The following is a 16374-nucleotide window of genomic DNA, read 5'->3' as shown; positions in this document are numbered from 1 at the left end:
ACCCCTGGGGGTTAGCTTTCTTTCTTTCAGCAGCTTTTTATAATCTTCAGCATACAGGTCTTTGGAAATCTGAGTCACTTTTGATTCGTATTATTTTGTTTGGTGGTATTATAAATGGAATTTATATCTTTAATATCCCTTTGATATTGTTCGATGTATGTAGAATCAGAAATGAATTTCTCCCTTATTCTGCAACTTCACTAGTTTAATTGTTTTTTAAAACTGAGTAAATCTTATTTTATTGCCACCAGATTTATTACTGGGACTTGATGCCTGCCTGCACAATAAATCCACCACTCCCAGTGACCATTTTTCCTTTTTATTTATTTTCCATTCTTTTGTTGATGTAGACAGAGAGAAATTAAAAGGGGGGGAGATAAGGAGAGACAAAGAGAGAGAGACCCCTAATGGCAGTGCTTCACTACTGGTGAAGCTTTGTTCCTACAGGTGTGTGTGCTCTACTGGGTATGCCACCACTAAGGCCTGAGAACAGAGTGAATCTTAAGGATTAGGTAAACAGGCCATTTTGCATCTCATTTTTTTCCTTAGCTGCCCTGGCTATAACTTCAGTAGTAAGCACCCTTGTCTTATTTCTAAGACGTGATCTTTTTACCTTTGACTTAACTGTGTGCTTTTCACCTGTCTCCTTTTTTTTTTTTAATTTTTAATTTTTTTATGTATTTATTTTCCCTTTTGTTGCCCTTGTAGTTTTTTATTGTTGTAGTAGTAGTTATTGTTGTTGTTGTTATTGATGTCATCATTGTTAGCTAGGACAGAGAGAAATGGAGAGAGGGGGAGAGAAAGATAAACACCTGCAGACCCGCTTCACCGCCTGTGACGCAACTTCTCTGCAGGTGGGGAGCCGGGGGCTTAAACCAGGATCCTGATTCCGGTCCTTAAGCTTTGCGCCACGTGCGCTTAACCCACTGCGCTACCGCCTGACTCCCACCTGTCTCCTTTTTAAGATATTGCTTGTATTGTAGTTTATTAGATATTTATTTTTTTTATCTTGAAAGGATGTTGAATGTTGTCTAATGATGTTTTTTTAATTTTTTAATTTTTATTTATTTATTGGCTAGAGACAGTCAGAAATTGAGAAGGTGAGAGGGTGAAAGACAGAGAGACACCTGTAGCACTGCTTCACCGCTTGTGAAGCTTCCCCCTGCAGGTGGGGACTGGAGGCTCGAACCTGGGTCCTCGTGCACTATAATGTGCGTTCAACCAGGTGCGCCAACACCTGGCCCCTTGTCTAATGATTTATCAACTAAGATGATTACATAGTTTACCCCTCATTTTATTAATCTAGTATATTACATTGATTGATTTTTTTTTTTTGTACACTGATCTAGCCTTGCATTCTAGAATTTCTTTTCATTTGAAAAGTATTTATTTATAAGAGAAAGAATCACAGCGTCACTCGGGCACATACAATGCCAGGGATTGAACTCAGGGCTCCATGCTTGACTCCAGCACTCTGTTCACTGCACCTGCCAGGTTGCCTTTTTTTTTTTTTCTTTTTTTAATAATTCTTTCTACTTTATATAAAAGGTCACAACTAGCCAAATAACTCATTTGGGTACTGCCACTGCTTAGCCATGCACGTGACATGGGTTCAAACTCAGCCCCCACAGCGTCGGTGAGTTTCACCATCATTTCTCTGATAGCCATTTCCTCCTTCCCTTTCCCTTTCCCCTTCTCCTCCTCCTCCTCTTTTGATGGAAGATGAGAGACAGAGAGGGATAGAGAAAGAAAGAATGAAAGGAAAGGCAGATGGGAACCAAAGGCTTGAACCCAGATCCTCGTTCATGAAAACGTGCCCTCGGCCAGGTGAAGCACCACGTGGCCCCTGTTAACTCCTTCACGTGATAGAAAACTAGAACAATCAGCGTGAGTCTAGGGAGCCCATTTGCAAGCCCAGTGCTCTATCCACTGTGCCACCACATGGCCTACTACTTTCTTTCAAAGAGAATTTCTAAGAGAAAAAAAACAACAACAATAAATATAGGATGACCTCATTCATTGGTGGAACTTAAGAAACAAAGTCTAGGAAAGCACGGAGTAAAACTTAGATCAGTTGTATGGCTTATTGCGGCAGGGCCCGGGAATATAAGAAAGGAAGGCAGAAGAAGGCAGGGAGCTTTTGGGAGCCAGTGCACAGTGGTGGAGAAGGACCGGAGAGCTGGTGGGAGTGATGTGCAGACACCTATTCCAGGTGGATAAGAGACTGCACTCACCCTGGGCAGACGACCCCACCAACGTGTCCTGGAGCCCCGCTTCTCCAGTTCCTTTCCCCACTAGGGAAAGAGAGAGACAGGCTGGGAGTATGGGTTGACCTGTCAACACCCATGTTTAGCGGGGAAGCAATTACAGAAGCCAGAGCTTCCACCTTCTGCATCCCACAATGACCCTGGGTCCATACTCCCAGAGGGATAAAGAATAGGAAAGCTTTCAGGGGAGGGGATGGGATACGGAGTCCTGGTGGTGGGAATTGTGTGGAGTTGTACCCCTCTAATCCTATGGTTTAGTCAATGCTTCTTTTTTTATAAATAAATAAAAAAGAAAAGAAAAAAGAAAAACTGCAGTCATCCAGGACAAGTGGATGATTTTTAAAAGCTAAAATCAATCCAGCCCCCGTTTCCCCACCTGCAGGGGAGTCGCTTCACAGGTGTCTGTCTTTCTCTCCCTCTGTCTTCCCCTCCTCTCTCCATTTCTGTCTGTCCTATCCAACAATGATGACATCAACAGTAATAACAACAATAACTACAACAACAATAAAAAAAACAAGGGCAACAGAAGAGAAAATAAATAAATATTTTAAAAAACTATTTAAAAAAAAAGAAGCTAAAATCAAAAGCCTCAAGTTACAGAAAAATTACTAAGTATGAGAAGGTAGCAACACAGAATTGACTGCAAGAATTGCAAACAGATTTGTCCTGGGAGTGTTTATAATTAAGTTAGGACAAGTGATGTGTGGTGCATACTGAGGAAATCTGAATTTAGGGGGAAATTCCACAAAAGAAGAAACAGGAAACTTTTCTTCCTTCTCTCCCTCCCCCAGCCCCCAGAGAACGCCGCTCTGTTCTGCCGGTTAGTGGCGTTGAACCCAGAGCTTCCTGAATGCAGGTCCTGTGTACTGCCTGTACAACCTTCCCAACTCCAAGGGTTTTCTTGTCAAGGATAGAAATGTATTGTTAAAGTAATCATTTATTTTCTTGTTTGCTTTTCCCATGTTTTGATAACATTTTCTCAGTAAACTTCAGAAAATTGTTACATAGCCCCATGGTATAATTATAAATACTAGGTAACATTGGTACAGTATCCAGTCTAAACTTCAGAACTCAGTCTTCACCTGTCTCCCTGTTTTGTTCTAGGAACATACCTAGGATCTTGCCTAGCATTTAACTGTTTTGTTTCTCAGTGTTCTCTCTCTCTCTCTCTTTATCTCTCTCCTGTTTTTTTATTCTATACATTTATAGAATATTTGAATTTATGTTTTTTCTCATTATTGGAATGAAATTATACATTTTTGGCAAGAGATATCGTGGAAAATAGTTTCGGGGGGCAGGTGGTAGCACTGTGGGCTGAGTGCACATGGCACAAAGCACAAGAACCAGCACAAGAATCCTGGTTCGAGCCCCGTGTTTCCCACCTGCAGGTGGCTCCCTTCACAAGCGGTGAAGCAGGTCTGCAGGTGTCTGTCTTTCCCCCACTTCCCCACCCCACCCCTGTATTCCCCTCCTCTGTCAACTTCTCTCTGTCCTATCCAACAATGATTATAGCAATGACAACAGCAATAATAACAACAACAATAAACAACAAAAGGGAAAAAATAGCCTCCAGGAGCAGTGGATTCATAGCACAGGCACCAAGCCCCAGAGATAACTCTGGAGGCAAAAAAAAGATAAAATAGTTTGTGCCCTTTTCCAAACATTCTGATGGGGTTCATCACTCTGTTTTATGTTGTCATATGATGAGCTTTGGCAATCTTTTTTTTTTTTTTTTAAATACCAGAGCACTGCCTACCTCTGGCTGTTGGTGATGGTGGAGATCAAGCCTGGGGCCTCTGGCATGCAAGTCCTACAAGTCCTGCATGCGATTCCCTCAGCCCTAGCTTTGAAAATCTTCATGGCAGTATCAGAACTATACCTTTTTGTAATAGAGATGTAAATATGTATGTTACTGTAAAATACATAACCTTCTGCACCCCATAGAGATCTTTGGTCTGTACTGCTAGAGGGATAAAGAATAGGGAAGCTTCCAATGAAGAGGATGGGACATGGAACTCTGGTGGTGGGAACTGTGTGGAATTCTATCCTGCTTATCCCATAATCTTCTCGATCATTATTAAATCACTAAATCATTAATAAAATTAAATATATATATACTTTTCTATATATTTCTTTATAATACCAGTTCATCAAAACATTTGCTCTGGGTGGAAAGTGACTTTCTTTTTAAAAAAGATTTTATTTATTAACTCAAGGTAGAGACCTGGCACATGGGCTGCTGGTGATCAAACTCTGAACATCAAGCTTGCAAGTCCAGCACCCACTTACTGAGCCGCCTCCTAAACTCAGAAGTGACTTTCTAAAGCACAATGATGGGAAAGAATACTACGACGATAGCTTGTTTGTTAGCGAGATAAGGCTAATATCATTTCAGTAGTAGGGATAAACCCCTCAACAGTGAGAGATAAGCTGCCTTTTTTTTTAATTGTGTGGATTAATGGTTTACAGTCAACAGTAAAATACAGTAGTTTGTCCATGTGTGACGTTGCTCGATTTTCCACGTAACAATTCAACCCCCACTAAGTCCTCCTCTGACATCCTGGTCCAGGACCTAAACCCTCCCCCCAGCCCAGAATCTTTTCCTGTGGTGCAGTAGGCTGCCCTTTCCTTTGGAATGAGGTGATTCTCTCTTCAGTGGCTAGAAAGAAATTACTGAGAGCGATCATCCCAACTAATAAAATAGCCTCTGTTATAGCATAGCATCTTGCTTGAGATATTAGAGAGAAGAACGCGTTTGGCAAAGGACAGCCCCTCAACATTAAGTTGGAGGACTCAAAGAGCAGGACCAACAGCTTGAAAGCTGTCAGGAGCTGCTTGTTGCTGGCTTTGAAAGTGACTGGGATCCATGTGGATTCAGTCGGCTAGGAAGGTCAGTTTCCCCAATGAATGGGAACTCACGGGATGCACCACGGGAAGGTCGATCCAATGCATCATATTGAGATATTTAACCCTGGGAAAAGCATAAAGTGAGACATTTATTTTAGGAAGTGATTGTTTTAGTTTTTTGTTTGTTTTGCTCTTGTTGTTGTTCTATATCTGACACTGGAATTATATCTGAAATTAAGTCCTTAGGACCAAATTCTGGGTCTAGCTTATGATATATCCTGAAAGCAATTTATTTTTTAATTTTTTTATTAAATTTATTTCCTTTTGTTTCCCTTGTTGTTTGATTGTTGTAGTTATTATTATTGTGGTTGTTGTTGGATAGGACAGAAATGGAGAGAGGAAGGGAAGACAGAGGGGGAGAGAAAGATAGACACCTGCAGACCTGCTTCACCACCTGTGAAGCGACTCCCCTGCAGGTGGGGAGCTGGGGGCTCCAACCAGGATGCTTCCGCTAGTCTTTGCTTTTTCTGCTATGTGCACTTAACCTGCTGCGCTACAGCCCGACTCCCTTCTGAAAGCAATTTATTGTAACAGATGTTTTAATATTTTGGGTATTTGAAAATTCTGATAAGATGAAATGAATCACCAGTCATTTCAAAAGAAATACTATATTATATGTTCCAAACTATACTGCCTTTGAAATATTGTCATGTATTTAAAGCTTTTATGGTTTACTTTCTTATTATTTTTATTAATGAGAGACAGAAATTAAAACTAGAGCATTTCTCCAGGTCGTGCATTATCAGAGACCGAACCCTGTGCTGCACTCACTGAGCAACCTCTCTGACCACAAATATTTATTGATTAATGAGGGGTGTGTGTGTGTGTGTGTGTTTATTTGTATGTGTGTAAGAGAATAGGGAGGGGAGGGGAGGGGAGGGGAGGGGAGGGGAGGGGAGGGGAGGGAAGGGAAGGGAAGGGAAGGGAAGGGAAGGGAAGGGAAGGGAAGGGAAGGGAAGGGAAGGGAAGGGAAGGGAGAGTAGAGTGTGGTCTGGCTCCATGCAGCACCAGGGATCGATCAGATGTGGAGCCTGAGAATGAGTGGAAATTCTTCGTAGGCACTTGTATTTATCATGTGAAAGTGGGAGCTATATTTCACACTGTGCTTACTGAAATGCTCCTAAGAAAAAAAACCTGGGGAGTAAAGAAATATTTCTTAGGAACATTTCAGTGAAGTGTTCACATTGTTGAATTGCCATTGAAACTTGCACAGATTAGAGGCGGAACGGGGCAACGACTGAGTATTGTTATCCCTGCAAAGTAACACTGTTCAGTGTAATGGATAGAGTTCTCTTTTCTTTCAGTTCAGCCATCAGCAAACACTGGGAAGCTGAACTGGCCACCCTCAAAGGAAATAACGCCAAACTCACTGCGGCCCTGCTGGAGTCCACTGCCAATGTGAAACAATGGAAACAGCAACTTGCTGCCTATCAAGAGGAGGCAGAGCGTCTGCACAAGCGGGTGAGTCCAGGGCTGCTGCCCAGAGGGGCTTGTGGCTAAGGACTTCCTGGAGCAGAGGACACTGACGTGCACATTCAGTGCAGGGACCTCTCGGGGTTCTCATGATCAGAGCATATATACAGATAGTATTATATGTGAATTTGTTTCAATAAGAAAAATACATTCTGGGAGTCGGGCGGTAGCACAGCAGGTTAAGCGCACGTGGCACAAAGCACAAGGACCTGCGTAAGGATCCCAGTTCGAGCCCCTGGCTCCCCACCTGCAGGGGAGTCGCTTCAAAGGCGGTGAAGCAGGTCTGCAGGTGTCTGTCTTTCTCTCCCCCTCTCTGTCTTCTTCCCCTCCTCTCTCCATTTCTCTCTGTCTTATCCAACAATAACAACATCAATAACAATAACTACAACAACAATTAAAAAAAACAAGGGCAACAAAAGGGAAAATCAATAATAAAAATTTTTTTAAATCTTTAAAAAAAAAGAAAAATACATTCTATAGGTTAATGAGCATAAAGCATATACAAATTATAGAGTCTAAACCCTTGACTTAAAATTCCTCTTCTGCCACTTACTGAGTTTTCAAATTTGGCGAGTTATTCCCCTCTGGCTTTATCTACTTATTTGTACAATAGGAGTAGTGATATCTACTCAGCACTGTTCCTGTGAAAATAGACTCAAACACTGGCTGGAAATCTTGTTAAGTATTGTTCATGATAAATGCTTTTCAAATGTTATTTATATAGTTTTTTAAATGTGTAATTTTGTAAATGCTGGTAGAAAAATCTTTATTATTACTGTATTCATCTGTGTATTTATTTATTTATTCCCTTTCGTTGCCCTTGTTGTTTTATTGTTGTAGTTATTATTGTTGTCGTTGTTAGGACAGAGAGAAATGGAGAGAGAAGGGGAAGACAGAGAGGCGGAGAGAAAGAGAGACACCTGCAGATCTGCTTCACTGCCTGTGAAGCAACTCCCCTGCAGGTGGGGAGCTGGGGCCTTGAACCAGGATCCTTAAGGCCAGTCCTTGTGTTTTACGCCACCTGCGCTTAACCCACTGCGCTACAGCCTGCCTCCCCCATCTATTTATTTTTATGAAAAAGATGGAGTGGGGAACAGCTCCAGCATATGTGGCACCAGTGCTTAGTTCTGGGGTCTCATACATGAGAACCACTAAGTCGCCTTGTAGTCCTGAATTTTTTTTTTTGCCTCCAGTGTTATTGCTAGGGTGGGGCTCGAATCCGCTGCTCCTGGAGGCTAGGACAGAGAAATCGAGAGAGGACAGGAAGACCGGGGTGTGGTGGGGAGATAGACACATGCAGAACTGCTTCACCACTTGTGAAGTGCCCACCTGCAGATGAAGAGCCGGGTTCCGAACTAGGATCCTTGTGGGGTCCTTGTGCTTCGGGCCATGTGAGCTTAACCCACCATACTACTGCCCAGCCCCCCCTGAAAAATTCTTTATAAAAGAATTTGTCATTTATAATTCAGATCACAGACATTGACTCATATACATATAGCAAATGGCACTAATTTCCTTTTTTAAAAAAGAGGAATGGGGGTGAGGGGCTGCCAGAATTAGCCCACACCTGACCATGCCCGAGGGCCCAGGTCTGAGCCCCCAGCCATTTCATTGGAGCACCATGCAGAGGGGAAGCTTCCTAAGTGGTGGAACTGTGTTGTGATATCTCTCTTCCCACCTCTCAAAAAGGGGGGGGGGGGGGGGGAAGGTCTGCTAGGCATGGTAGACCCATGCAAGCAGGAAATTCCAGCAAAAACTCTGGGGAGTGGACCCTCAAGAATTAAATAATAAATAAAGGAAGGGCCAAAGAAGCAAACTCTGTAGAGAGTGGGATGTGGGCTTGTTATCAGAGCTCGACTGGAGGTGTGTAATAGAACTGGGATGCCAGAGAAGCTCAGATCAAGATGAAATGGACAGGGAGGGAGAGAAAGCCATTTGAGTATGTATCATTCTATCCACTGTATCAATTTTATTTATGAGATGGAAGAGGAAAGTTGTTACTTAGTGAGTATAGAGTTTTCATTTTGTAAGATAAACTTTTTGGAGATTGTTTTCACAACATTGTGAATATACTTAGCATTGCTGAACTGTACAGTTAAAATGGCTAACCATTTTTTTTTATTTTACTTATTTTTTTAAGAGAGAGAGACAAAGAAAAACACCTGGAATATCTGGATCTCAATATTAAAAAGTAACTTCAGGGAATCAAATCGTAACCCTGTAGATTCTCATTGAGTACCTGTCTTAGCTCCTTACTGCATAATTCTTGTACTTACGGAAGCCCTTATTTATTTTTGCTTTCTTTTAATTGGTGGGCTAATGAATCTGTCTGACATGTGGATGGTTTCCTCGTTCTATATCACAAGTGTCTGCTAAACACTCTTCCCGCCCCAATAAAGAACCCAAGGACCTCTCTCAACCCCCAGCCTTCCTTCCGTTCCCTCCCCAGAGAACATTTCCGTATGCCACCTTTTGTCCAAACTTCTCTCTGCGTTCTCCCTCTCTGCCTCTGTCTCCCAAGTTGCACTACATGTGAAGCCATCCAGTATTCCTCCCTCTCTTTCTAACTCATCCCACCCAACACTTGCCCTTCAGGTTCCCTTGAGAGTTCCTGTTCTGATGCTTAGGTCTTTGATAGTTGGCCTTGGCTCACCAACACTGGTCATGACACTGCTCTCTGCCCTCCCTTGTCCTATCTGCTCTTTGTGTTGCTGTCTGAGTTCCTGGTTCTTTTCTACCACAGATCACCTCATTCAGAGTTGGAGTTCCTTTGCTTCATTGCCTGTACAACTCCTCTATAATTCTTGCAAGACAGGGTTGGTGGTGGTGAATTCCGTCAGTTGCTGTATGTTTGGAAAGCTGTTAATTTCTCTCTCTTGAAGGGTAGTTTGGCTGGATAGACTCTTCATGACTGGTAATTCTTACCTCTAAATACTGTAAGAATGTCACCCCTCCCCTTCCTCAGTTGGGGGTGCAGGGCTTGACCCTGGTCTTCATGCACCATAGTGTGTTCCGCCAGGTGTACCACCACCCAGCCCTCTAGAAGAAATCTTAAAAGATTTTCATTGTAGGAGTTCTTTACTCAGTTAATTTGTTTCACAACCAGTTATGACCAAGTCATATAAATAAAATAATTGTTTTTTCCTCTATCTAAATTTGTATCTTAAAAAAAAATTATTTACTTATAAAAGGAATCACTGACAAAACCATAGGATAAGAGGGGTGCAACTCCACACGATTCCCACCACCAGAACTCCATATCCCATCCCCTCCCCTGATAGCTTTCCTATTATTTTTTTTTATGTTTACATTTATTATTTTTGTGCTCCTTAAAATCCCAAATGGCCCAAAAAACTCCAGAAGATCGAACCCAGTTTCCTCACACCAAGGGCATTCTCTGATCACGTTAGCGCTGCCACATGGCATTCTTCTAGCAGCTGCAGAGCGTGCTTCACACATCCATTTCACCTGCAAGAGAGGTTTCTCTTCGTCTCCGCCAACTTGATAGTTATCAGGGTCTAAAGTTTACAATGTCCCTGAGTGACAGTGACTGCAGACACTTAAATGCACTTGAACAAACCTCCCATTTCTGGTCAGAGATGGCAGGCTGGAGGCCCTTTCTGGGCCCAAGATCCAGCCCTCTGCCCTTTCCCCGCATCCAGAGCTTGGACCCTGTGGTCCACGGGCCCCCCCCCCCCCCAGCAGATCTTCTCAGAGAGCTCACAGCCACGTGGCCAGGGACACGCCGTGCTTAACACACCAGAGCCAATAGCTTTCCTGTTCCTTAACCCTCTGGGAGTATGGACCCAGGTCATTGTGGGATGCAGAAGGTGGAAGGTCTGGCTTCTGTAATTGCTTCCCTGCTGAACATGGGCGTTGGCAGGTCGATCCATACTCCCAGCCTGTCTCTTTGCCTAGTGGGGCAGTGCTCTGGGAAATCAGAGCTCCAGGACACAATGGTCGGTTTGTCTGTCCAGGCATCTGGAACCTGGTGGCTGAAAAGAGAATTAACATATAAAAGCCAAACAAATTGTTGACTAATCATGAACCTAAAGGCTGGAGTAGTGCAGATGAAGAGTTGGGGAGGGGGTCTCTGTTTTGTAGATAGCTGGTAGGCATATTTTAGTTATATTCCAAAGGGCCTGTGGCTATACTTGTTTGTTTGTTTGTTTGTTTGTTTGTTTGTTTGTTTCCTGAGCCTGACATCTGATATGCAGGTGGATCCTAGGTATTGTCTGGGGAGATGATGTCATGGCTGGAAAAAGGACCAGAAAGCTGGATCAGGGAAGAGAGTAGCTCCCTAATATGGGAAAGGTGTCTAAATACTGTTGACTATAAGCCCCATCGATTTGATGTGATCTGGGGCCCATATTCAGCTTAGGAGCCTATGTGACCTCTGCATCCCAGTAGATCTGAGCTCACATTCTGTGGTCATCAATAGGAACATTCCAAGCTGCCCCAATATCAGGACCCATCTTCCTCAGGTGTAGCATAGAGTATGTTGTCCAGCCTCCCTTTGTAGAATGGAACATTCTCTACCGTTGTTGATCCAAGTTGAGGGCAAGGTCCTCTATAGTGTAGACCCGCTACTCCCAGGAGACATTTTTCCCCTGCCCCCCTTCTTTTGTTTGATAGGATAGAGAGGAAAAGAGACACCTCCCTACTTCATCACTCATGACGCTTCCCCCAGGCAGGTGGGGACCAGGCACTTCACACCAGGTGCTTCATTACATTTGTATCTTTAGGGAATCTTCAGTCTACCCTGAGTGCTTAATCTTTCAAAATTAATTTTCACATATAAAAATCATTACTATTCACCTACAAAAGATTCATTACATTTTCAATGCAAAATTCAGTGAAACTGGAGACGGGGTGGCCCTTTTTGAGCTCATGTTACAGTGTGAAAAGGACCCAGGTTCAAGAACCCAGTCACCTGCAGGGGGGAAGCTTCATGAGTGGTGAAGCAGAGCTGCAGGTGTCTCTCTGTCTCTTTTCCTCTCTATTTCTTGTCTGTCTCTATCCAATAAATAAATGAAGACAATTTTTTTTAAAAATGAATCAAGTGAAAGAATCAAATCATGTAACTTGTGTTCTCAATTTTAGGTGACCGAGCTTGAATGTGTCAGCAGCCAAGCAAACGCAGTGCACACCCATAAGACAGAATTAAATAAGACAATACAAGAACTGGAAGAAACACTAAAAGTGAAGGAAGAGGTATTTGCTACTTGTCACTTACTGGAATCTCGCTTACCTGTATGTATAAAATAGTGAAGTCTGTGCCAGATTTAAAAGAGTTTTACGAAATGAAGTAAGGTTACGGAGTTCTTTAGGATGAAATTTTTCTTGAGTGGTATTACATTTGCTCATATTTTACCCACCTTGTTTCTCCTTTTAGGAATTCTGGTGAGGCAGTCAGACTGAGGTGCAGGCTGCTTGTTGCCTTCTGCCTGAAAGTTGCATTCAAGTAATTAACAGGAAATCCAGAAAGCTTAAATAAAATTTACAAGCAGTTGCTTTCTCTGTTTTCTGTTCAAAGATGTACTATCCCAGAAAAGAATTATATCGACAAAGCTTGAAGCAGCCTTAAAAGGTTCAAACTGTTATGGCTGAACAGTACTACACCACAGCTACCAAGTTATGCTTGTTAGTTGCTCAGGATTATTCCGTGTTATGTATCAAGCTGTAAAGATGAATTCAGTCTCTATCACTCTGTAAATAGGAATTCTTTCTACATCACTTCCCCCCCTAAAAATTGGGACAATAATTTCTAGGAATAATAAGTCCTTCTCTTTCACTCTCTATCACTCTGTAAACAGGAATTCTTTCTACATCACTTCCCCCCCTAAGAACTGGGACAATAATTTCTAGGAATAATAAGTCCTTCTCTTTGTTTGATATAATTTAAATGTTGTTAAAGATACCACTCTCCCTTTTCCAGGAAATAGAAAGATTAAAACAAGAAATTGATAATGCCAGAGAGCTCCAAGAACAGAGGGACTCTTTGACTCAGAAACTACAGGTAAACAAAACATTTCTACTCATTTCTGAACAAAGAGACAGAAATCATTCTTTCACACATACTGGTTTTTTATCCCTAAATCTCACTTTATAGTTTTTAATCATTAGTCCTTTCTGGGACTTGTGACTCATGCCTAATATTTGATTTCTTCAACAATTGCTTGATAACTTTCCTCTAATCTGTTTCATCATAAACCATAGATTGCATGGTATCCTCCTACAGAAATATGCCAGTTTTCTTCCAGCATCACAGAAATGATGATTTATATTGTGCCTAACGATAGCTATCATAAATAATGCCATAAGTAGTTTACATAACTTTTAAGAGTTCCTTTTAAAAAAATAACTTGGTGTCAGTGTTTGAGAATCATGCTGAGAAATTGGTTTTGGAAAGAATCTGTAGTGTATATTGGGGTCGCCTAATTTTTGCTCTCTCATAGGAACAGAGGTATTACTTGCTACTTTCTTAAATGTTTTCTTCCTTTCTTTCTTTCCTTCTTCCTTTATTTTTAGTTTTTATTTACTTTTATTTTAAAGAGAGAGATTTACAGAGAAAAAGACCAGAGCCTCAGGCATGACAGTCTTTTGCATTATGCTGTCTCCCCTCCCACTTGGAAAACTATTAATAGCTCCTAAGGTTAGCACTGCAGTGATAGCAAATCACTGATAGCAAATCAGTTTTTATGGTAACTTTTTATAGATATCTATGGAATCGGTGAAAAATTTTACTTAGAATTGATTATTTATTTATTTATTTTTTATTTATTCCCTTTTGTTGCCCTTGTTGTTTTATTGTTGTAGTTATCATTGCTGTCATTGTTGTTGGATAGAACAGAGAGAAATGGAGAGAGGAGGGGAAGACAGAGAGGGGGAGAGAAAGACAGACACCTGCAGACCTGCTTCACCGCTTGTGAAGCGACTCCCCTGCAGGTGGGGAGTCGGGGCTCGAACCAGGATCCTTATGCTGGTGCTTGTGCTTTGCGCCACCTGCGCTTAACCCGCTGCGCTACAGCCCGACTCCCAGAATTGATTTTTAACTGGGTTCCCTTGTCAGGAATTAATTGTTCTATGTATGGAGGCTTATTTCTGGGCTTTCAGTTCTATCCCATTTGGATGTATGTCTGTTTTCATTCCAATACCTGGCAGTTTGAGTCACAGTAGCCCAGTAATAGAATTTGAGGTCAAAGGGTTTAATGCATCCATACTTGTTCTTTGTTCTCAAGATTGCTTCTGCAAGCCTGCGTATATTATGGCCCCAGATAAACTTTTGTAGCTTTTGTTCTATTCCTTTAGAGAAATTTGGTAGCAGCTTGATAGGGATGGCATTCAATCTGTTTATGACTCTGGGTAAGACGGTTACTTTGGTGATGCTAGTTCAGCTATTGTAATTGTCAGCATGTAAGTCTTGTACTTCCTTTGCTAACTTTATTCATAGATATTTGATTGTTGCCTCTGCTATAGTAAAAGGAATCAGTTTTGGAATTTCTTCGTTCAGTTTGTCTAGAAGAATGCCACATATTGATTTTTGCAGATTGATTTTGTAGCCTTGAATGTTCTTAAGTATAAGACAGAGTAGTTGATATCTGCTCATACTCATTCATCTTCTTCCTCTATTGAAGGCACCAAGCTTATGTTCTCCTTTAGATTCTTTAACATGAAATCCTAAGCCCCTGGATCTTCAAGCCCCTAGGCTGATTTCTGTTTATAATTTAGGATCTTAGCTCACATGGTAATTACTTCAGCTTTACAACTTAAGTACTACTCTACAGATCTCTCTAACCTATACCTCCTACTCCAAGGACTTTGTAGTATCACCATTTATTTTCTTAATAGCACCGAACACTATCCAAAATCATTTTGCCTGTTTTTAAGGCTTTTATCTTGAAATAAAATAAATGTACTTTTCCTGTGGCTTTCGTTCACACTCTCCCAAATGTCAATGTTTTTTATTGTTCTTGATAATTGTTTCTAGATTTTTCTGTGTAGATATAATCCTTTTCCTGAAATGTTTGCAAATAAGTTGTGTGTGTTCCCTTACCTCGACTTCAGCTACGTATTTTCTTAAAATAAGGATATATTCTCTTACATAGCCAGCAAAATCAAGAGATTATCTTTGAACTTTACTCACATTCCCATAATTGTCCTAGTAATCTCCTTTAAAGCAAACAAACAAAAAAGAACATTTCTTTTTTTTGGATAGAGAGAAATTGAGAGGGAAAGGGAGGTGGAAAGGGGGAGAGAGGGAGAGAGAGAGACACCTGCAGCACTGTGTCACTGATTGTGAAGCTTTCCCCATATAGGTGGGGACTAGGGGCTTGAATTTAGGCCCTTATGTGCTCAACCAGTATACCACTGCCTGGCCACAAAGCAAAACAAGTGTTTTTTGCTCTGGCATTCAGTACAGGATCTCACGTGCATTTAGTTGTCATGTTCAAATTGTCTTAGACTTGGCCAGTAGGAAACCCTACAATCCAGCTTTTGTGTCCTTTTATTATGACCCTTAATTATTCTTCCTTAATAAACTTTTTTTTTTAAATCAGTACCTTTTTTTTTTCTCCTTTTATTGCCTTGTTGTTTTTCATTGTTGTAGTTGTTGTTGTTATTGATGTCGTTGTTAGATAGGACAGAGAGAAATGGAGAGAAGAGGGGAAGAGAAAGACAGACACCTGCAGACCTGCTTCACCGCCTGTGAAGCGACTCCCCTGCAGGTGGGGAGCTGGGGGCTTGAACCAGGATCCTTAGGCCGGTCCTTGCACTTTGTGCCACGTGCACTCAACCCGCTGTGCTACTGCCTGACTCCCAATAAACTTCATTTTTTTATATATTTATTTATTTTCCCTTTTGTTGCCCTTTTTGTTTCTTATTGTTGTAGTTATTATTGTTGTTGTTATTGATGTCATTGTTGTTGGATAGGACAAAGAGAATTGGAGAGAGGAGGGGGAGAGAAAGACAGACACCTGCAGACCTGCTTCACCGCCTGTGAAGCGACCCCCATGCAGGTGGGGAGCTGGGGGCTTGAACCAGGATCCTTACGCCGGTCCTTGCGCTTCGCACCCTTGACACCACATGCACTTAACCCGCTGCGCTACCGCCCGACTTCCATAAACTTCCTGTTTTGGCACAACTAGTTATTTGAGGCTAATCTGGTGTTGCCTCAGCTCTGACCCTGGAATGAGCTATTGGTCCAAAAAGAAGTTTCTTTCTTTCTCCCTTCCTTCCTTCCTTTCTTTCTTTTCCAATTTTTCTTTAAGATTTATTTATTAACACAGAGAAAAGGAGAGAGAGGAGAAAGAACCAGAGTATCACTCACTCACTCCAGCATCGTATGCAGTACTGGGGATTGAACTCAGGACCTCATGTTTGTAAGTTCAGCATTCTAGCGACTGTGTCACTTCCTGGGCCATTTTTTTTTTTTCTCCTGGGCCATTTTTTAAATAAGCTTTATTTTGATGAAAGAGAAAGACCAGAACACTGCTCAGTTCTGGTATATGGTGATACTGGGAATTAAAGCTGAGACTTCTGCCCCTCTGGCCAGAAAATCTAGTACACTATGTAATATTTTAAAAACACTAATCCAAAGTTAAAATGTAGTAGCAATGACAGGCATCTTGTTCCTGATGTTTATAGAAATGTCTCTATTATTTTTACATTAAACAAAATGCTGGCTTTGACACTAATATCTTCTTTTTTTTATTTATTTTTAAATATT

General features: G+C 41.6%; 1 protein-coding gene across 4 annotated transcripts in view; it reads left to right on the top strand.

Moving 5' to 3' along the window:
* The window catches only part of HOMER1 (homer scaffold protein 1), a 114311-nt gene that overhangs the window by 85816 nt on the left and 12121 nt on the right, over nucleotides 1-16374 (top strand). For all 4 annotated transcript variants that reach the window (XR_009552445.1, XM_060201081.1, XM_060201083.1 and 1 more), the window contains exons 6-8: nucleotides 6479-6635; nucleotides 11751-11861; nucleotides 12586-12666. Coding sequence is in view for 3 of the 4 variants with exons in the window: in XM_060201081.1 (XP_060057064.1) it covers nucleotides 6479-6635; nucleotides 11751-11861; nucleotides 12586-12666 (349 nt within the window). In the remaining variant the exon portion in view is untranslated. The remainder of the gene's footprint in view (nucleotides 1-6478; nucleotides 6636-11750; nucleotides 11862-12585; nucleotides 12667-16374) is intronic.

Source organism: Erinaceus europaeus, chromosome 11 (assembly GCF_950295315.1).
Source record: "Erinaceus europaeus chromosome 11, mEriEur2.1, whole genome shotgun sequence".
In the NCBI taxonomy this organism is placed as follows: domain Eukaryota; kingdom Metazoa; phylum Chordata; class Mammalia; order Eulipotyphla; family Erinaceidae; genus Erinaceus; species Erinaceus europaeus.
Note: the sequence above shows the minus strand (reverse complement) of the source record. Positions and strands in the feature narration are given on the sequence as shown.